This window comes from Danio rerio, chromosome 2, assembly GCF_052040795.2.
Source record: "Danio rerio strain M-AB ecotype USA chromosome 2, GRCz13ab, whole genome shotgun sequence".
Taxonomy (NCBI): domain Eukaryota; kingdom Metazoa; phylum Chordata; class Actinopteri; order Cypriniformes; family Danionidae; genus Danio; species Danio rerio.
Window position 1 is genome coordinate 43,695,001 of NC_141022.1, and position 21,631 is coordinate 43,716,631.

The 21,631-nt window shown below is 34.0% G+C and overlaps 1 protein-coding gene across 6 annotated transcripts in view; it reads left to right on the forward strand.

Annotated features, from left to right (window-relative positions):
• Positions 1–21,631, forward strand: part of epha4b (eph receptor A4b) — a 242,909-nt gene that overhangs the window by 54,600 nt on the left and 166,678 nt on the right. For all 6 annotated transcript variants that reach the window (XR_015477916.1, XM_087239983.1, XM_087239979.1 and 3 more), the window contains 2 exon segments: positions 2,206–2,270; positions 14,159–14,819. Coding sequence is in view for 5 of the 6 variants with exons in the window: in XM_087239983.1 (XP_087096109.1) it covers positions 2,206–2,270; positions 14,159–14,819 (726 nt within the window). In the remaining variant the exon portion in view is untranslated.

Here is a 21,631-nt window from a genome sequence, read left to right on the forward strand (position 1 = left end):
CCTGAGGAAAAATATTTATGAAACATGACTCCATTAATCTTACACCAACACTGGACTGTCACTGTAAATCAAACACACTTCCCACTCCCTTCCACACTCAAAGGAAAAAAATATTGCGGTGGTTCTACACTCATTCAATGCCTTATTATTTTCTTAAAGCAATTTGTGTTATAATTTCTTCTTCTGAGAACATGAATGGTAAACAGGGTTATTAAATCACTTATATGCCAATGACTTGCATGGTTGTTAATGCCATGCTATCACGCAGGATATCTTGTATTGACTGTAGTTGTACTTCTTTCATTTAGGAAATAAAAGCAATTTTTGGTTACATAATTTTGGTAAATGTAATTACGTTTTTAAAAAATCAATAATGAAATTAATTAATAATGTTGTACTTAATAACTTTGATATCTATTATTGTATAGGAAGTACAAAATATTTAATTTGCATAATAATTTTTATTTACTGGATTTATCAGACTTCAGTTTGAGTAAAATGTTTTTTTTCTTTAAATGTTTGCTCAATTTTTTTAATTTTTAAAAAATATAAACAGGAAACATTTTTGTTGTTATATGAAAATATTTAATTATTTAAATTATAGAAATGATTAGATCAGACCCCCTTGTTTTTTTTTGCGATTTCGCGATTGCAAAATCAACAAAAAGTCTTAAATTTTCTTAAAAATTCCTTTTTTAAATGCAAATTTAAATAACCTCATAAAATATTAAATTTCAAACCATATACTCAAATAACATTTATTTTAGTTTGCAATTTATTGTTTTACATGACTTATAGACGTTGCATAGGCAGTGCACATGATTTATTTGAGTGTCTTTCTTGAAAAAAGTTCCTCATATTTATATATATATATATATATATATATATATATATATATATATATATATATATATATATAAAAGACAAAATGTTATTAAACTGTATGCTTTAGTTCAAAACTACTGTAAAACATAAGCTTATGTTTTCTCATACATAATACAAATTACAAATCTAAATTATATAAATCCAAAAAATCTCAAGTGTTCTCTTAATTGTTTCATAGATATACACACTGTAGTTTAACATTAAGTCTATGTTGTTTTATAAAGTTTATTTTATGACCCCAAATGTCCAGAGCTGAGCTTAAAACATAAGTTAAATAAAATAAATAAATCAACAGTTAACAGGTTATCATTAAATGACCTTCAGATTATTTTATTGTGAGAATAAAAGGGAAAAGTTTGTATTAACATAATGTTTTAACCAATATATTTTTGTCCGTATATCTGTCCATTGTTTCTTGTCTGTCCATCAATCCATGTACACATTAACCCCTCCATCGGTCCATCCATAGTATTTATAATCAATGTATTTGTCCATCTATCTGTCTATTGTTTCCCATCCATCCATCCATCCATCCATCCATCCACGCACTGTAGTTTTGATATAATTCTATGTTGTTTTATAAAGTTGTAAATATGTTATGACCATAAATGGTATGAGGTTCATACCATTAAGTTAAAGAAAACAAATAAATCAACAGTTAACATGTTATGGTTTAATGACCTACAGGTTCCATAAGTTTTTTTTTGTATTTATGTTTAGTTACTTTACATACATCCTCAATCTTAACAGGAAAGAGGACAAAAAAATCTGTAAATGCCAAGATCAGTTCGCCTAAAATGTAGACAATAGCAAAAAAAAAAAAAAAAAAAAAAAAAAACTCTATGTGCGAGATTTTAAAGAAACTAGCATAATAAATTAAGTAGCTAGTCCATAGATGGTTTGTTGACCCATTCTCCTCAACATTCATATTCTCCTGAAATTAAAATAAAGCCATCAATACGACGATCAAGAGCAAACCTTGTTTTGCTGGTCATGCCACGCAAGACATGAATGTGTTTTTATTGATATAACTGATTTACAAAACAGTATTACCCTCCTAATTGGTTCCCAGCCTTGGGTGTTGTTGTTAGATGAACGAGGGCATTGTAGGAATGATTTAAACCCTAGGGTTATACTCTCGTCCCCCAGGCTAAAGACCTGATTGTCTGCAACTGCTCTGTGATTTACTTGCCAAATATGCAATCTCATCTAAACCAGCTTGTTTTGCTCACAATATGTCACGAGGTTGAGTGAACTTTATCAAATCATTACTTCTTCTTCTTTTTTCCCTCTCCCCATGTGCTCTTTCTCGACATCTAGTTACATTGCTGGACACAATGTCTGCTCTGGGAGACCTTGGTTGGGAGGCCTATCCTGCTGAAGGGGTGAGTAAAACAACCAATCAAACCCAAGACACAAACACACAAGCCCACACAAACCCAATCAATCAATTCTGACTTCTGCAACCAGCCAAAATTATGGAACATTTTGTCTCGGAGCTTGTTGAAAATGATTTGAACCATGCGTGGACATTTTTTAAGTCAAAATAATGTGCTCCACTTTTGAACTCTTCTTGCACTATTTTCTCTGCAAGCAATCATCTGTAATTATGTCGTCGCGTCTCGAATGTGTTGAAATTGCATATGGTTAAACGTGACCTGTACATGTATATTCATAAGAGCAAATATTGAGTCAAATTGGGAAACACAGGCTTTAAGCACGTTCTCAAGTTTTCACAAAATTAAGTCACTTTTTTATGTGTGCGTTGTTGGATGTGAATTCAGATGTAAAGTCTAGTTAGGCATGTTCCATGTGGGAGTGAACTGAAGTCAATTGTTTTGGGGTTAAAATACTGAATATTGTAAGTCAAACTGATAAAGTAATTTTCTTCCTGATGCTAGCTTGTGTATATTGCATACTTGTCCATTGAACTTTAATGTGACCAAACATAAAAGATTGCTGTTGATTTCAGCTGATTTGAATGTTATCATTCGATTGAATGGGCATTATCAATGGTTATCAGCAGGGCCAGACGGAATCTGCGGACGTTTTTTGCTATTTCCGTGGAGAATTTGGGTAAGAATCTGCGGATTTCTGCGGAATTATTTTGGGAGTATCCAGCGGAGTATCATAACTAAAACCTTAATATATTACAGAAAAAGTAATAAATTACTGAATAAAAACTTAATAAATTCAGATTTACAGATTTACTCAAGTAAATAAACAGAATTAATAATGGTCTAAAAATCTGCAGAAATCTACGGAATTCTGTGGAAAATCTGCGGAATTCTGTGCGCGCAGATTCCTTGTGGGCCTACTTATCAGCTGATAGATATGGGCCAGTTGGGGCCTTCTGCGCCTTCTAGTAGGCTTATCATTCATCCACATTGCTAATCGGCTGTAGATAACACATTAATGATTAAACACATTAATTAATTAATGGCAATTATTTATAGTATTTATTAAGTTCCCCAATAATTGTATTTTAATAACGTCTACCCCTACCCCAACCATCACAGTATTGTAAAAACAGATCTGGATTTGGAGTCTTCTCTATTAGTATAGCTGATTAACCACGAGAATTATATATATATATATACCTCTACCTCTACCCCAACCCTAAACCCAAAACCCAACTGTCACAGTAATGTAAAAACAGATTTGGATCTGGAGTCTTCTCTATTACTATAGCTGTTTAATCATGTGGATGGATGATTACAGCCTTCTGAACCGCATCACAGAAGGCCCCTACTGGCCCATATCTATCAGCTGATAACCACTGATAAGCCAATTCATTCATTCATTCATTCATTTTCTTGTCGGCTTAGTCCCTTTATTAATCCGGGGTCGCCACAGTGGAATGAACCGCTAACTTATCCAGCAAGTTTTACGCAGCGGAAGCCCTTCCAGCCGCAACCCAACTCTGAGAAACATCCACACACACATTCACAAACACACTCATACACTACGAACAATTTAGCCTACCCAATTCACCTGTAACGCATATCTTTGGACTGTGGGGGAAACCGGAGCACCAGGAGGAAACCCACTCGAACGCAGGGAGAACATGCAAACTCCACACAGAAACGCCAACTGAGCCAAGGTTCGAACCAGCGACCCAGTGACCTTCTTGTTGTGAGGCGACAGCACTACCTACTGCGCCTATGCACCTATGTAAACATGTAATTGTAAAAGAAGACAGTCCTGGGCTGTTTCTCAATATGCGTTCTTTAGCGATTTTGTGTAAAGTAATTATCAACCGCCAAAGTTCAGTTCCAAAACTCAAGACCGCAAAAAAAGAAAATGCGTAAAAGTTTCAGGATGTGTTCTTGATATTGAGGATGCATCAAGTTAGGAGAAATAGCTTATTTATCTCAAGAGTTTCCCTAAGTGACTTAGTGAAAGTAAACATTACCATGAAAATCTTTATAAAGGCATAAACACATTAAGGGTGTTTATTTGCTAAAATTCATATTAAAATCTGTTTTAATTGTATTATGCTATATATATATATATATATATATATATATATATATATATATATACACACACACACACACACACACACACACACACACACACACACACACAGTGTTTCCTCTAGGATTTTTTCCAGCTGTGGTGACAGGCCTTTTTTTTAAACAAGAACTACCTGTGACGTTATTTCAAATGACAAATGCCGTGAGTGCAGTAGTAGAAGTCGAGATCGCATTTATGTAATAGCCTACAGCATGTGGATCTCTTTGCTTACGCGCCGATTTCCTCTACTCGTGCACAAAACTTCTTGCACGTCCTTCTTGTGCTCTTAAATAAATGCTGCTGAAGTGCGATTTAGTGCGTTTATGTAACGAGTATTTCTTCATGTCTTCTTATATATATATATATATGTAGGGATTTTGTACATGTTTTATATATAGAAATAGGGGGAAAAATACAATAAATCTTCATAGGTATGCTGTAATGATTAAGTAATTTTTTGTTAAAAATACATCAGGAAGATAACAACCTTTCATTACCAGGGCCGGATTAACATTTATTTACACTATGACGCGGAAAATGCCTCTTTGCGTTATGCTTTCTCTCGTCGATAATGTAAAGTTTTCCTTTAGGTTTACTGCTGTTCAAAAACAGTGATGCCAGTGCCAGAATAATGAATAGCCCTGTTTTAGTCACCCATAAGGGTGACCAGATGTCCCATTTTTCCCAGGACAGTTCCTCATTTTGGCACTACCGCGAGAACTGTCCAGTCAAAGGTAGGCTAACAAAGCTTGTCGTAGAACAAAAAATAAAATTCAAGCAGTCTTCATCCTTAATTAATTTGTACATGCAGTTACAGAAGCTGGGATAGGCAGAATCATATTGAATAGACTCATAACTGAAGCAGTGAAGCAGCCTCGGTCGGCAGTTACAGTCCATGTCGCGTGGCCCGTACAATCCTTACATCACACAATATAACCAAGACAGTGTGCGAACAAAACAAATAGCCTACACAAGCAGTTATCAAAATGTCTATTATTGCGAAGTATGTATTTCAAGTAAATACCCACGGTTATGCTTTACAATAAGTCTAGCTGAACTAGTAAGAAAGCAAACTCTTTTTATGAAAGTTTACTTTGCCCCTTTTATGAAAACGACAGAAATAATATGGAGCGATATATATATATATATATATATATATATATATATATATATATATATATATATGGATTTGCTATAGCCCCAAGACCCAATGTGTTCTTAATCCGGCCCTGCTCAATTCTCACAGGATGTATTCTGTGTTCTCGCGGTCTCCCGAGTTTCTTCTGAGATGACCTGACAAGAACGGTTTCACAAGAAAGCAAGTCTGTTCTCGCCGTTCTTGGAATTGAGAAACAGCCATAGTGCATCTCAATGGATAAAGGAATAACCTTGTCTTGCCTTTTCTTAGAAAAGACAACCTATTTTTAATTAATATATTTTGGCCTATTTGGAAAATATTCTATGTCTTTTTAGAGAGTTATATCCATGTTATTGCTGTATTATTTAATATTATTATTATTATTATTATTATTATTATTATTATTTTATTTTTATTTTTTCTTTTAAATGTTATTAATTTAAAGTTTATATATTGTTCCTTGTTTATTTTTTCTTTATTTTTGCTAAACTGAACATTTAAACCTTTGTTAATCTATATGACAAGGTTTAAAATAAAAAATGTTGTTAAAAAAAAAAAAGTTATGTGTTTTCTGCCAAGAGGCATTCATGTTCGGCTTAACACCAACTTAGCTACTCGCTTACTTCCGGTTTATTTGAGGAAGACGTCAAGATTAAGAGTCTCTAAAGCTGGAACACAATCCCCTGTGCCAGAGAACAGGGGAAAAAAGAGAAGCCGTTTATTTGGAGTAAAAAAAAGCCTGTTCTGTCCTTTTTTTGATAAACCCGAAGTGGTCTAAAAATAAACGAGTTTGTGAAAACCATGTTGAGCTTAAAAGAAAATCAATCTTTGGGATTTCACAGCCGCCTTTTAAATGATTTAATAGAGCCGTCAGACGCTAGATCAGATTGCCCGCACCCTACACGAGTATGTCTACGAGACGGCTAAATATGGAGACGAGCAGAATTTACATTTCTATTTATTTATTTATATTTTTTATTTTTTGCTGGAAATAGCGTGACAGACATGAAGCCATGGTCCCAAACAGAGAAATATTAGACTTGCATAACAGAGTGCATTGCATTGCATAACAGCTGAAATGTTGTCAATAACCATCCCGACTGCGTCATTTTTCCCAGAGAGAGAGAGAGAGAGCATGCAAACACTGAATGACATTTAAAATTGAAGTATTAAAGCTAAATACTCCAAGCAAGATGCATCATACAAGTCAAGCCTCAGATTAGAGATTTGTCATGTTTAATAGTCACAGCATTTCTTGCAGGTCTCTTACATTTCTATAGAGAAGATTAGCTTGTGCGAATGGCTTGGAGTGTTTGGAATGCTGTAGTGGGAGTGAACTGACTCCAAAACAGATGAATGGAGTATCTTTAGAGAGCAAGACTGAATTTCTATTTGGGTCTGTGGTCCCACTTTATACAACATAGGCTCATTCTAAAAAATGTAGCCTTATATACATTTCAGGAGATTGCAAATTATGTACCAGAAGTACGTATGGCTGCATTTTGTCTTTGAAAGGAGTGCTACAAGGGCAGTATGACGCTATTCCTTTTCGTACTTACCAGTTTGACCAGTAGCTCGCCATGTATGTTAGCAGGCAGAGAGGAGTTAGCCAAGACGACAAGGTTTGAGCAAAGAACGGTTCCAGAAAGCGGGTAAGATAAAAAAAAGTAGCTAAAAAATAAAATAAATAAGTAAATAACAGGGTAAAAATCAGGGGAGGGTTTTTCTTTTTCTAGATTGCTCATTAAAACTGTCAGTTGGGTTTAGGAAAGTGGGTGGGTTGGTCAATTGTGCTTTTGAAAACACTTATGGTTGGGTTTAGGGAAGGAGGAGGGTGGGTCAGTCATTCGGTCAGTCAGTCTGTCAGTTAGTCAGTCCACAGCATCCTCTAGTGGATATACGTGAGAACAGCAGGCACGAATAACACTCGTGAGATAAATCTGAAGTCTGAAAAAGTGTACACAGCGGCCTCTGGTAAATTGCAATAACAAAAACTGCAAAATATACATATATATTTATTTTATTTTTTATTTTTATCATCAATTTTAAATCACAAGAAATAGACTTGCATAACAGAGTATTGCATTGCATAACACGCTGATATGTTGCCAATAAGCTACTCAACCCCTTCAGGATTTCTCATGTTTTTAACTTGCTATAATTATAGTAAAAATCTTTCGAGTCCAACTTGATCTTGTCTACGCACTCTGTTACTGACACTGAAGCTGGATGGGCTCGGACTGCATTCACAACCCCGGCTGGGTCAGTTGACATTTCTGTGTGGAGTTTGCATGTTCTTCCCGTGTTTGTGTGGGTTTCCTTTGGGTGCTCTGGTTTCCCCCACAGTCCAAAGACATACGGTAAAGGTGAATTGAGTAGGCTAAATTGTCTCTAGTGTAAGAGTGTGAATGAGTGTGTATAGATGTTTCCCAGAGATGGGTTGCTGCTGGAAGGGCATCCACTGTGTAAAACATATGCTGGATAGGTTGGCGGTTCATTCTGCTGTGGGGACCCCAGATTACTAAATGGACTAAGCCGAAAAGAAAATTTATTAATAAATTAAATTAAATTAAATTAAATTAAATTAAAAACTCAATGATTTTTGTGGGTTGAAACATAAAATTCAGGATGAACTTGTCTGAAAACCGAAACTGAAAATGCTTTGTAATAATTTTCTAAGACTTTTTAAATATAACTCAACCATGTTACTGATGTTAAAAACACAAGCCAATATTATTATTAATATGTATAAAAATGTGTGCAATATGGATAAAAATGTTTTTCATCACTCATTACTGTAGATTTTTGGTAACACTTCACAACAAGTTTGTATTAGTTAATGTTCGATAATGCATTTAGTGACATGAGCAAACAATAAAAATACATTTATTACAGTATTGTCCCTGTTAGTCATGGTCAATGGAAATACAGTTGTTCATTTTAACACACTTTGCAGTAACTAATATTAACAAGCATGTATTGTTATTTAAATAATGCATTAGTAAATGTCAAACTTTGATTAATAAATGCTATCAGTGTTGTTCATAAATAGTTAATGTTTGTAAATACAATGAAACCTAAGTAAAAAGTATGACCTGATTTAAGTGAAAAGTGTGACCAGATTTTTCAACATTGTTAATTGAAATAATCTAATGATTAATCATTAAATATCAGGAGTAAGATGTTGTCAAAGTCCCAATATTGTCTTTTGGCATTACTCCATATTCAAAAATGTGCTTTTCTATCAGCGGAAAAACACTTACTATTAAACATCTTTAAAGGAGATAATATTCCATTTTTACAGCAACCAAATTTAGCCATGAACTAACCGTTACTTAGAGGTCTGTTAATGGATTGGGATTCCACATGACATCAGTTAAACTCTTCAGCGAGCATTCCTCTCTGTCCTAATGCCATATTTACCTTAGATTCATTGATAGCGAGAGTTTCTTTGTTTTGCTGGTGTGGCAGTTATTTAATGCGACTGAAGTGTAAGGCTAAATCAGGTCTCCCAGCTGCGACTTGTGTTTCATACTTACGGATTATCGTGGCGACCCGTGACCCACTGAACCCACCGACGGTGCGCCGTTGTGGAAAGCGGCTCACAGGAAAGCCGATGTGTTTCCAAAGCAGCCGCTTCACCTCCGTTGGATATTTACCTTACTGGCTCAACCGACTGCCACTTGACCCTCACAGGTCAAGACTAATACGGCTCTCCCTGTCCCAGATGTGGAAGGTTTGTTTTGGATAGCTTTTAAAACAGCCACGGTCGTTTCAGAGTATGTGTGCGTGCCTGTTACTAAAATAGAAAGGAGTAATTCACCTAGAGTGATAGAAAGCAGGTAGCCCTAATAACAAGTCCTCAAAAAAAGGGGCTTTCTCCCTTTAAAAAAAAAAAAAACAGACGTCCTTTTAGGGATTTAAAGTCAATTGCACTTAAGTATCTTAAACTACCAGATGATTGTGGGCCTGCAATTAAGTTAAGCCAATGAAGGGCTAAGCAGACCCCCTGATCTGACATTTTTGCCTGGCTTCAAAGTGCAGTGATCCTGTGAAGGGTGACTGGGGAATGGAGTTAAGGTATTTCAGACGAGACTCTGGGGGAAGCGGCTAACTGGAGACGCTAATTAACAAGACATCACACTTTTGACCGCTACATTGATTGAGAGTGGCTAAGCTTTACCTCCTGTCCAAATAACCTGCTTTTTTGCTTAACAATTGTGAGTGTGTGTTGAGCTAGCTGGACGGGGATTTATGAACGTCTCTGTGTGTGATTTATTTATTTTTTGCTAGAGGTTAGCTAGTTTCGTGGACTAATAGATCAACTGCACATGGCCAATTTTATTTCAGATGTCATGGCATGCAAAAAATGCGTACCTAAATTGTATATGTGCGTCTGGAGATGCATAGTGTGTAACACAACCCTCTAGACTTTTGTATAACCACCCATCTGTGGTAAAATACTTCAGGAATCGAGACAAAGAAACTTTCCGTAGCGGTTGAGTTCAGACCGGCTCTTGAAGATAAATAAACAGAAAGGCATAAACCTGCCTTTATCCCTATATAAATATTCCTTCAGATGTCATAATTATTGCACTCGAAGGGAAAGAACGTGCACGAGACATTAAGTGGCTGTGTCACTTTGATCTGCAATGTCCGCCCATTCCCACCAGTCAGCATATGGCTCAGTTTAAAACCAAACTGCGCTGGTAATTGACCTCCGAGCCTCGATCACTTTTTCTCCTTTTTTTTTTTTAGCTATAAGCTAATGGCAACTTGTCATAAACGCTCTCATTGTGCTATGACATCATACGCTCCAGACAGTGCTGAGGCAGAGTATAAAATACTTTATACAGTTGAAGTCAGAATTATTAGCCCCCTTTGAATTTTTAAATATTTCTCAAATGATGTTTGACAGATGAAGGAAATTTTCACAGTATGTCAGATAATATTTTTTATTTCTGGAGAATGTCTTATTTGTTTTATTTCAGCTAAAATAAAATCAGTTCTAAATTTTTTTCAAAACATTTTAAAATCAATATTTTTAGCCCCTTTAAGTTATATTTTTTCGATTGTCCAAACCATCATTATACAATAACTTGCCTAATTACCCTAACCTGCCTAGTTAGCCTAATTAACCTAGTTAAGCCTTTAAATGTCACTTTACGCTGTATATCTAGTAAAATATTATTAACTGTTATCATGTCAAAGATAAAATTAGTCAGTTATTAGAAATGAGTTAATAAAACTATTATGTTTAGAAATGTTGAAAAAATCTTCTCTGTTGGACAGAAATTGTAGAAAAATAAACAGGGGGGCTAAAAATACAGGGGAGCTAATAATTCTGACTTTAACTGTACTTTAAATCAAATGCACTGCTGTGGTAAATGTCTTTATTTGATGTAATTTTGTCTCCTTGACCATTTGTTTAAATGTGCTCTCATATTCAGCTGCCAGTCAGTGTTTTTTTTTTTTTTTTTTTTTAAGTATTTGCTCACCCGTCAAAAAAGAAAATGCCATCATCGTTTACCCAAATCCATTTGACTTCTTTTGTGCTCCTTTTGTTGTGGTTTATGCTTTGGTTGCACTTTGGCATTCAAATGTGATTATTGAAGATGGGTTCAAAGGAAGAAAACAAACAGAAGAAACATAAACCACCTGTAAAAGTAACAAAAGTATATTATTTTGGAAGTCTCAGGAATGCTTTTTATGCTGATTTTGTATCAACCTATTATTAAAAACATGTCAAAGATGACAAAGATTTAATATAAAAGGAAAGGTTTCTATGTGGTTTTGAAAAGTTTCACATACCGTTGAAGTCAGAACTATTAGCGCCCAGTATATTTGTTTCCCCAAATAATTAATTTATTTTATTTTTGCTGTTACATCAGTTCGAGTTACATCAGTAACTCGCCAGTAACGTATTTAATGTATGTTCCTGTAAGAAAACATTGTACATAATTGGAAATCCAGCGACCGTAATCATCAAACCCTTGGGAACAACTGTGGTTGGAACCAAAGTTCACAGGTCTGTGTTCTCTGAACTCCTACCAAGCGGTGGACGTCTTCATTCTGATTGCTTGCCGGCGAACCGTGTTATAGCTCATTACCATAAAGTTGACTTGATTTCAACTCTCCTCGACGCCCACGCTGGCGAAGACGCGCTGCGCTGCTCCTCGCCTATTATCGCCGCCGGCTCACATTGAAAATTAATGACTTCCGGCTACTTTGACGCTCTCGCCGCTTTCGGTGTGAACGTACGGTAACAGTGATAACACTGTTAATAATTTTTGTAAATTGCACAGTATTTAACTGTAATATGAACTGTATTTTACTGTAGGACAGCTATGCAGTATGTTACTGTATTTTAAAGTTGCATTTTGTAACTTACTGTATATTGTACATTAAATATATACATACAGTACTGTAAATCGATATACTGCAAGGTAAATGGTGCTGTAAATGTAAATACAGTTTTTTTGCTGTCATTGATTTACAGTAAGTTACTGGTGAACTGTTGCCAGTCAGTTCTCTTGGGAAATGTTAACAGTGAATTCTTCAGAAAAGAACACAGTGCTTTTTTAAAAGAACCAACCATGACGTTCCCTGTCCTCTTGCAGTCACAGCGGATTGCTCCCATCATGCACTGTTCAAGAAATCTTGTGCAGAAATGATGAGGAATGCCTTCGAGTGGGAGGCTCAAGTGGTCAAGCAACGATTCAAGCACTAAATGCGTAGTATTTGAAGTCTAGTATGTTATTCGCTGATTGATCAGCAGCTCGAATGAATCCTTAGAATCACTTAGAACAGAGCCGGCGGTGCTCCAGCTCATCTCAGAGGCAAATTATACAGAGAAGGAATAGAATTTATTGAAGCAAATCAGAATCTTTTTTGAGAAGCAGCCGCTCAAGAAATTGCCCACCCCTCCAAGACTCACAGGATGGTTTATTTTCGCTCCCTTTAAGGAGTGAAATGTTACTTATGCATGAAGTGTTCCAAATGAAGGAACCTTAGACAAGTGGAAGCAGATGGCAAGAGATGATGGGAGACGAGTCCCTCAAAGATACTCTGTCTATCACTGCCTAAACAACTGACACGCACATAGACACACACATACAGATGTACAACTTAACTCCTCATATCTATGTGTTCAAAAAATGTATATTATACCTCTCAATATAAAATACATGAACATATAGATAAAAATAAGCAAAAAATTTAAGATTTTACATGATTTATAGAAGAAGTGAAATGTAATTTAATTTAGTGTAGCAATCTTGTCATGTAAATCCACTTCACTTCCGAATCTGCAATTGCCTCTCTGGATATACCACTAACTGTACTCAAAAAAAATAAAAAAAATAAAAAAAATTACTAATGCTTTCCTTTTTAGACTTTACAGACCTGAAACTTGCCTATAGCACTTATTCATTGTTGCTCTTATAGTTGTATAAATTGCTTCCTTGTCCTCATTTGTAAGTCGCTTTGGATAAAAAACGTCTGCTAAATGACTAAATGTAAATTTAAATGTAAATTTAGAATAATAATCGTTTGGTGAAAAAATAAAAGACTGTATCTTAACATATGGTTTGCTGCTGTTCTTATTAAACTAATTGTTTTACATTTCTAATCCATTTGCCAGAATTAGATATTATTAATTAAATAAAAATACGAGAATTAAAATTTAATTAAATAACAATATGGTGATAACTTTTAAAAAACATATCAATTATAAAATAAAAATATTCTATTAAATATTTTAGTAAGTACAAGTATGTACAGGCCAGAATAAGAATGTTGTCATTTTTACATATATATATATATATATTTTAATTAATTTAATTTAATTACATTTTATGTAAATTAATTTTATTTTATTTTCGGCTTAGTCCTTTTATTAATCCGGGGTTGCCTAGACGGAATGAACCGCTAACTTATCCAGCACGTTTAATGCAGCGGATTCCCTTCCAGCTGCAACCCATCTCTGGGAAACATTCATACACACTCATTCACACACATACACTACGGACAATTTAGCCTACCCAATTCACTTGTACTGCATGTCTTTGGACAAATTTATTGTCAACACTTTCATATTGTTGATAATGCAACATTAGCACCTGGGCTAAGTTTACTGCTAGATTAATGCAGTCAACACACTGACCACTGCACGTTCTAGTAAGAATGCAACAATCACAGATATTTTAGTGCAGAAGTAATGCATACGTCATCAGCACACAGATTCATGTAAAGTTATTTCACAAAACATGACGCTTGAAAGACAAAGGCTTTAATGTTAAGCCTTATCAGAGACTTGCTCGAATGTGTATTTTACCAGTATGACAAGTGTGTGCTAGAAAGCTGCTCAAAATCCTGCTCATGTTGGTTAGCGACTAGTTGACGTCAATCAGAAATCATCATGGCAAGCATTAGTCGGTTCAACCCCTAGTACACACACACATAAACTTTTCTAAAATAAATATTCAAAACATTGATTCCACAAAACAACTTAAAGAGACATGAATGTCACCAGTTGTATCAAAACTCTGACACATTCTAGTCCATCTTTTTTTTTTCTTCTTTTGTAATGCTAACAATTCCTCTGTCCATTTTCAGTGGGAGGAAATCAGTGTGATGGATGAGAGAAACACCCCCATGCGTTCCTACCAGGTTTGCAACGTGATGGAGGCCAGTCAGAATAACTGGCTTCGCACTCGGCACATTGCCCGGGAAGGAGCCCAGCGGGTCTACATCGAGATCAAGTTCACCCTGCGTGACTGCAACAGCCTGCCAGGAGTCCCCGGCACCTGCAAAGAAACCTTCAACATGTACTACTATGAGTCCAACAACCCCAACCTGTGGTTCATCAAGGAGAGCCAGTACATAAAGATTGACACCATCGCCGCTGACGAGAGCTTCACACAGACCGACGTCGGTGATCGGGTCATGAAACTAAACACGGAAATCCGGGACATCAATAACTTGAGCAAGAAGGGTTTTTATCTGGCTTTCCAAGATGTCGGAGCCTGCATCGCGCTGGTGTCTCTGAGGGTCTTTTATAAGAAGTGTCCTCTGGCGGTGTTGAACTTGGCCCAGTTTCCCGATACGGTGACTGGAGGAGATTCCGCTTTGGTGGAGGTTAGAGGGTCTTGTGTGAATGATTCGGAGGAGTTTGAGGCTCCGAGGATGTACTGCAGTGGAGATGGTGGATGGCTGGTGCCCATCGGACGCTGCGTCTGCAAGCCGGGCTTCGAGGAGAATAAGGACTACTGTCAGGGTAAGTTGAAGATTGAGTGGATTTTACTGCTATGTTGGGAATGTTTGATGTTCGGTGACGCCAAAAAAGTATTTGGAAACTTTTTACGTATTATATTGGTTATATAATGTTGTGAATGACTTTTGAATGACTTTTACTTTAAAATCAAGGGTGCGTACAGTAGTTTTGTTTGGATATTACATGTCGGTATTGGATATTTAATCATGTATGTTTATTTTATTTTTTATTTTTATTTATTTTTTGAGATCATTGATTATAAAAAGGTAAAACACTAATAATTTTGTAATTCCTATAGAGCAAGTCCAAAAGTAGTGTCCAATTTATACTGTATATTGTTAAAATTAAGAGATGACTTGGATTTATTGGGTATGGGTTCGAGTAAAATATAATTTTTTGTTTTCAAAACATTGCTTTCAAATTTAAAATATAAATATACAAATATTTTGGCACACTGTAAAAAAAGTTTTTGTTTTTGTTACTTTAACGTATTTTAAGACAGTTTGATGACTAGAAAGGTTAATTTGATTCAACTTAAAAAATGAAGGCAGCAATAATTGTGCAGCTTTTTCCTCTTGGAAAAAAATAAAAAAATTGGTCATAATAAGAAATGTGTGTATTCATTGTGATTTAAAATTGAGGATCAAATAAAATAATAGGTCAAATATTATGGTGTTGATCTACGGCTATATATATATATATATATATATATATATATATATATATATATATATATATATATATATATATATATATATATATATATATATATATATATATATATATATATATATATATATATATATATATATATAGTATTTGCAAAATAAAAGAAAAATTTGCAACCCAAAAATAAAGTATTGAGCCAAAAAAATAATGAATGCAAATCTCCAAAAATTGCAAGGCAAAATGAAATTTTTGGGAAATAAAATGGATTTTGCTTACAAAAACTAAAAAACTGCAAAGGGAAAATTGAGTTTTGGGAAATAAAAATGAAATTTGCAAACAAAATAGAAAAAAACAAGCAGAAAAAAAAAAAATAATAATATATATATATATATATATATATATATATATATATATATATATATATATATATATATATATATATATGTATATATATATATATATATATATATATATATGTATATATATATATTTTTTTTTTCTGCTTGTGTATATATGCAATAAATGTTTTGCAAATATAAATAAATATAGTTTTTTTTTATTGCAAATATTTGTTTTTTTTTTTGCACTGCTTGATTTTTTTCTTTTTTGTTTGTAAATTTTATTTTTATTTCTCAAAACTTATTCTTTCCTTTGCATTTCTTTATTTTTTGTAAGCAAATTTTATTTTTATTTCTCAAAAAGTTTTGCTTTGCAATTTTTGGAGATTTGCATTTATTTACTTATTGCTCAATACTTTATTTTTTGCTTTTAATATTTATTTTATTTTGAAAGTATATATGGCTTTAGATTGACTACATGAAATATTGATTTTGCATCTCTTCTTAATTTATTATTTTTAGCAATAATCATGCAGGTTTTTTCCTACTAAAGTAACTATTGGTCATAATAAGAAATGTTTTTTTGTTCATTGTGATATAAATTTGAGAATTATGTTGAAAAAAGAAATAGCTGAAATATTGATTCTGTAACTCTTCTGAATTTAAAGCATTAGTATTGTGTTACCCAAAAATCAATATAATTTAGTTTTGAAAACATGCCACATTTTTATTTTATTCAGGAAAGTGTTTTACTATATAAACTATATTATATTTCAACTTTAAATCGTAAATCTTGGGATTGATCAAGTATTCTCTTTTTTCTAAAGTGTTTAAATTATATTCAACAATATTTGTTTATTTTGATTGTGGCTGAAGTCACAAATACTTTTTAGGTACTCTGTTTAACAAAATACAACTTTCTCTGTTTTTGTTGGTGGGTTTAATGGATATTATTACACATTCTGCTTTGACGAAACTGAGAAAATATCCTTTATCTGTTTTTTGTTTTTTCTCTTCAGTTGCAGTCTCATTGTTTGCTTCTGAAATATGTGTGCGTGTGTGCATTTGTGAGCAAATGCAAATACATTTGCAGTGAAAGTAGCTGAGGGCTTTAGTGACTCATTCAGATTCACTCTGTGCCTTGGTTGCCTGTGTTCGGGAAGGTAGTTGTGCTCCAGGATACAAATTATTGAGACATAGCATTGCACAGACTATCTGTTCTGTTTACTTGCTCTGCAAATCCATAGGCCTCCAGCAGGCAGTCTTGCTTGTATTGTGTGTGTGTGTGTGTGTTTGTGTGTGTGTGTGTGTGTGTGTGTGTGTGTGTGTGTGTGTGTGTGTGAGTTTGTAAAAGTTTGCTCCAAAGATGCCAGCTGTATTTGATTATTTTCAAATGTTTACTTTTTGCCTTGTTTAAAGGTAACTGTAGCATAAAACAACAAAGCGTGTTCATCTGTTGGGTTAATACGTTAATACTGAAGTTATGTTAAAGATTTAACGGGGCGTCTGCTCTGCTTGTTAACATTTATTTTGACAAATGAAGTATGATTATTTTGCACATATGTGTCTGTGTGTGAGTGAGAGAGAGAAAATATTTATTTGTATATTTTTGTTGTATTTTTATTGCATTATTATTATTATTATTATTAATATTATTATACAATTTATTATAATACTATACTACTATTTATACTATTTATTTTAAATTTATATGTTCTTTTTAATGTAAATTTTATGAATGCATTGGCAATACATTTGTAACATTTGTCATTCCAATAAATTATTATTCAATTGAATTGAGAAAGAGAGTAAGCTAGAGACAGAAAGAGCAAGCAATGCGGGCTGCATTAAAGCAGAACTCAATAATATTCATGACCCTTCCAAATACGGTCAATATGGACCATCTGATTCTGTGGGGTTTTATGGGCTAATAGATGAGCATATAAAACAATTTCTGGATAATTTCTGAACTACCCTAAGCCTTATACCTAATATGTAGATATCACAGAATGATTCAACTTTTGTAATTCAAACAGTATTTGGCACCATTGAATAATTTCATTAATCAAACATGTTCTTCAAAAGGTGCTTGTACATAAAGAACTATAGAGGTAAATCCATATGGTGAAACACATATATATCTACTATATTACCAAAGTATACAAAAACATTTTTAAAATATGCTTGCTTAAATATATTTTCTACAACTGAAGAGTTTAGATACAAAAACCTTTAAATGCTGTCTGAAATTTCCCTCTAAAATTAGCATTTTTTATCAGGTTCCTGTGTGTATGTTCAGTAATATCACACTTATGGCAAAGCATAAGTCCCTTTCTTGGTCTTTAAAGTGAAATATCTCAACATAAACAAAGGAGGCTGAGAAAAATGTTCATTTTCGATGGAAATTTCAGAAGGCACTTAGAGCTTTTTGCATCTGAACTCTTCAAATATTTATATCACATACAGTTGAAGTCAGTATTATTAGCCCCCTTCGAAGTGTTTTCTTCTTTTTTTAAATATTTCCCAATTGATGTTGAACATTCAGGAAATGTTCACAGTATGTCTGATAATATTTTTTCTTCTGGAGAAAGTCTTATTTGTTTTATTTCGGCTTGAATAAAAGCAGTTTTTAATTTTTTAAACACCATTTTAGGGACAAAATTATTAGCACCTTTAAGCAAATTTTTTTTCGATAACCTGCAGAACAGACCATCGTTATACAATAATGCCTAATTACCCTAACCTGCCTAGTTAACCTAACCTAGTGAAGCCTTTAAATGTTACTTTAAGCTGTATAGAAGTGTCTAGAAGAATATCAAGTCAAATATTATTTACTGTCATCATGCCAAATATAAAATAAATCAGTTATTAGAGATGAGTTTTTAAAACTGTTATGATTAGAAATGTGCTGAAAAAATCTGCTCTCCATTAAACAGAAATTGGGGAAAAAATAAACAAGCTGTCTAATAATTCAGGGGGGCTAATAATTCTGATTTCAACTGTACGTAATATAATATAATGTATTTATATTATGTGAGAGAGACAGAGAGAGAGAGAGACAAAGAGAGCAAGCACTGAGGGCTGCATCAGAACAGAGCTTATTATTATTTATGACCCTTCCAAATATGGTCAATAAGGCAAGGAGCACCTTCTGATTCTGTGGGTTTTTTAAAAATCAGACAAAAATTACAGCTACATTTGTATAATTAATGTATATTTCTGTCACTCTGAACTTTTTACAATACAAATCTAATAATTATTTTTTTAATAATATTTTTAACAATGGATACTTTAATGCGGGGCTATTCAATTAGTTTGTCATGGGGACCAGTTCATAAAAAGCATCCCGAATTAGGGGCCGGAGAGATATGACTTGCAATATAAGTGATGACACAACAGCAATATAAGAGCCCATATGCTGTATTTTTGCTCCTTAAGACACCCACGTTGGCTTTTTTCTACATTGAAACGTTAATATATTTTATTTTGAAACTACATAACATAACTGCATTGTACAATGTGGTTTTTTCCCCAAACATATTCAAATGTTGTATTTCAAAGCAAAACAAAATCTGTGCATTGCTCAAGTAGGCTTCTTCTACATTTAAACATATTCATATGTTATATAGTCAGCCAATTGAATAGCCCTGCTTTAATAGATACTATTTTTAACAATGGTTCCACTATCTTTTGTAAGATTGGATATGTACTTTTTTCCCCCTGCCAACTTTAAAGAGACATTTTATTGTGCCTCACTGGTTTAAATGCTCATTTGTGTGATGTCTATTGCTAATTATATACTAAATGCCATATGTTCAAACATCTATATCCGCCGAGATCATATTAGCTTTAATAACCCCTTATTCGTTGTTCTCTTTCCATCTTATGTTTTGCATTGCCTGCAAACACACTGCAACATAAAAAGGAAACATCCAGCAACCCACACATGCTCTCACAGGTTCAAACCTCTTGTCGATTGAATCCGCTGCTCTTCTGCAAACTCCTACTTATCTTTATTTATGTGCCGGTAGCTTCATTTGTGCTGCAACGCTTCTTTTATCAACTCGGATGGAAAGTGGAGTAGAAAGTGAGGAAAGCATGACGAGCTCTTGTGAAGCAGTTGTGCGGCTGTTGTTGTCGTTCTCTTTGTGCGTTTGGGCTGTTTCTCATCTAATGGTTGCTGAGTGGCTTCATGTTGTTTGCTAATGGATGAGCAGGAGTGACACTGAGGGACCTGCTGAGGAGATAATGACAGCACCTTCATCATGAACTGTTGGCAGATTTCATACACTCGCATGATGATACCATCTCCTTATTTTCTATGTTGAATATGTTGATTTTGAGATTTTTAGATCTTCAGGTTAAATTTAGATAATTTTCATTTAGTGGAGGCAATAGCATATTTTTGATCATTGTGAATGAGACCACACTGTAAAAGACACCCAAACCCGTAGTTTTCCATATTTTGTGATTTTATTGGTTTTATTTCCCCCCCCCCCCCCCCCCCCCCATTATTTTATGGGTTTGAATCACATTGTGAGACCTTGATTTTTCTTCTAACAACTTTAACCTAAAAAAGGTGGAGAAAGTAACTTTTATTAACATTTTGAATAGTTTAGAGTGATATGTTGTCTAGGTTAGTGTTGTATATCACATTACAAAAGCCATGTAATAAGCTGCCAGTACATTTTCTGTTGTTTTACAGACTTATTTCTCTATATATTATTTCTTATACATTATATTACCCCTAAAATGTCAATAAAAGTCAACAGGTTAAACTGTAGAGTTGAATTTTCAACTTCAAATTACAACCGTAAATAAACGGAAAACACAAAAAACGGAGATTGTTAAATAAACAATATTTTTTACAGTGTAGTAGGATATGGTGTGTTGTCATCTCATTACTTTACACCTAATTTTGAAATATAATTTTATGTATAAATATCCAATCAATTATTTTAGAATTCCAGTTAATGAAGAATGAACAATACATATTTAGTTTATTCTTGTGTTAACAATAATTATGCAGTATTTAGCTGAGAGTGTTTTGGTGTTATCTTGTCTTTATAAACTGCTGATTGAATCATTAAGTCAATTAATTTGTTCAGTAGTTGTTCACAAATAAAAAATGATAGAACAGCTTTACGTAAAAACTAGACTAAAACTAAACTTAAAGCAGGTTTTCAAAAACAGCCTGATTTATAGGACTAATTTACAGTATGGGGTTAGGTTTGGGTTGCATTTTTGGACATTTTGTTCCAGGAACAACAAATTATGTTGACTTAGGAATCAGTCCAACTTCAATTTAAATGAGGGGTTCAAATTAATTTTTTTAACTGAAAAAGTGTGTAAAATTTGACTTATAAACTTTGGATGGCAATGCAGTGGTGCAGTAGGTAGTGCTGTTGCCTCACAGCAAGAAGGTCGCTGGTTCGAGCCTCGGCTGGGTCAGTTGGCGTTTCTGTGTGGAGTTTGCATGTTCTTCCCATGTTCGCCTGGTTTTCCTCCGGATGCTCTGTTTTCCCCCACAGTCCAAAGACATGCGGTACAGGTGAAATGGGTAGGATAAATTGTCCATAGTGTATGAGGGTCAATGAGTGTGTATGGTTGTTTCCCAGAGATGGGTTGCAGCTGGAAGGGCATCTGCTGCGTAAAACATGTGCTAGATAAGTTGGTGGTTCATTACACTGTGGTGACCCTGGATTAATAAAGGGACTAAGCCGAAAAGTAAATGAATAATTGAATGAATGAATGAATTAATTAATTACCTTTGGATACAATAAATTTCACATTTGTATAATTTAACAT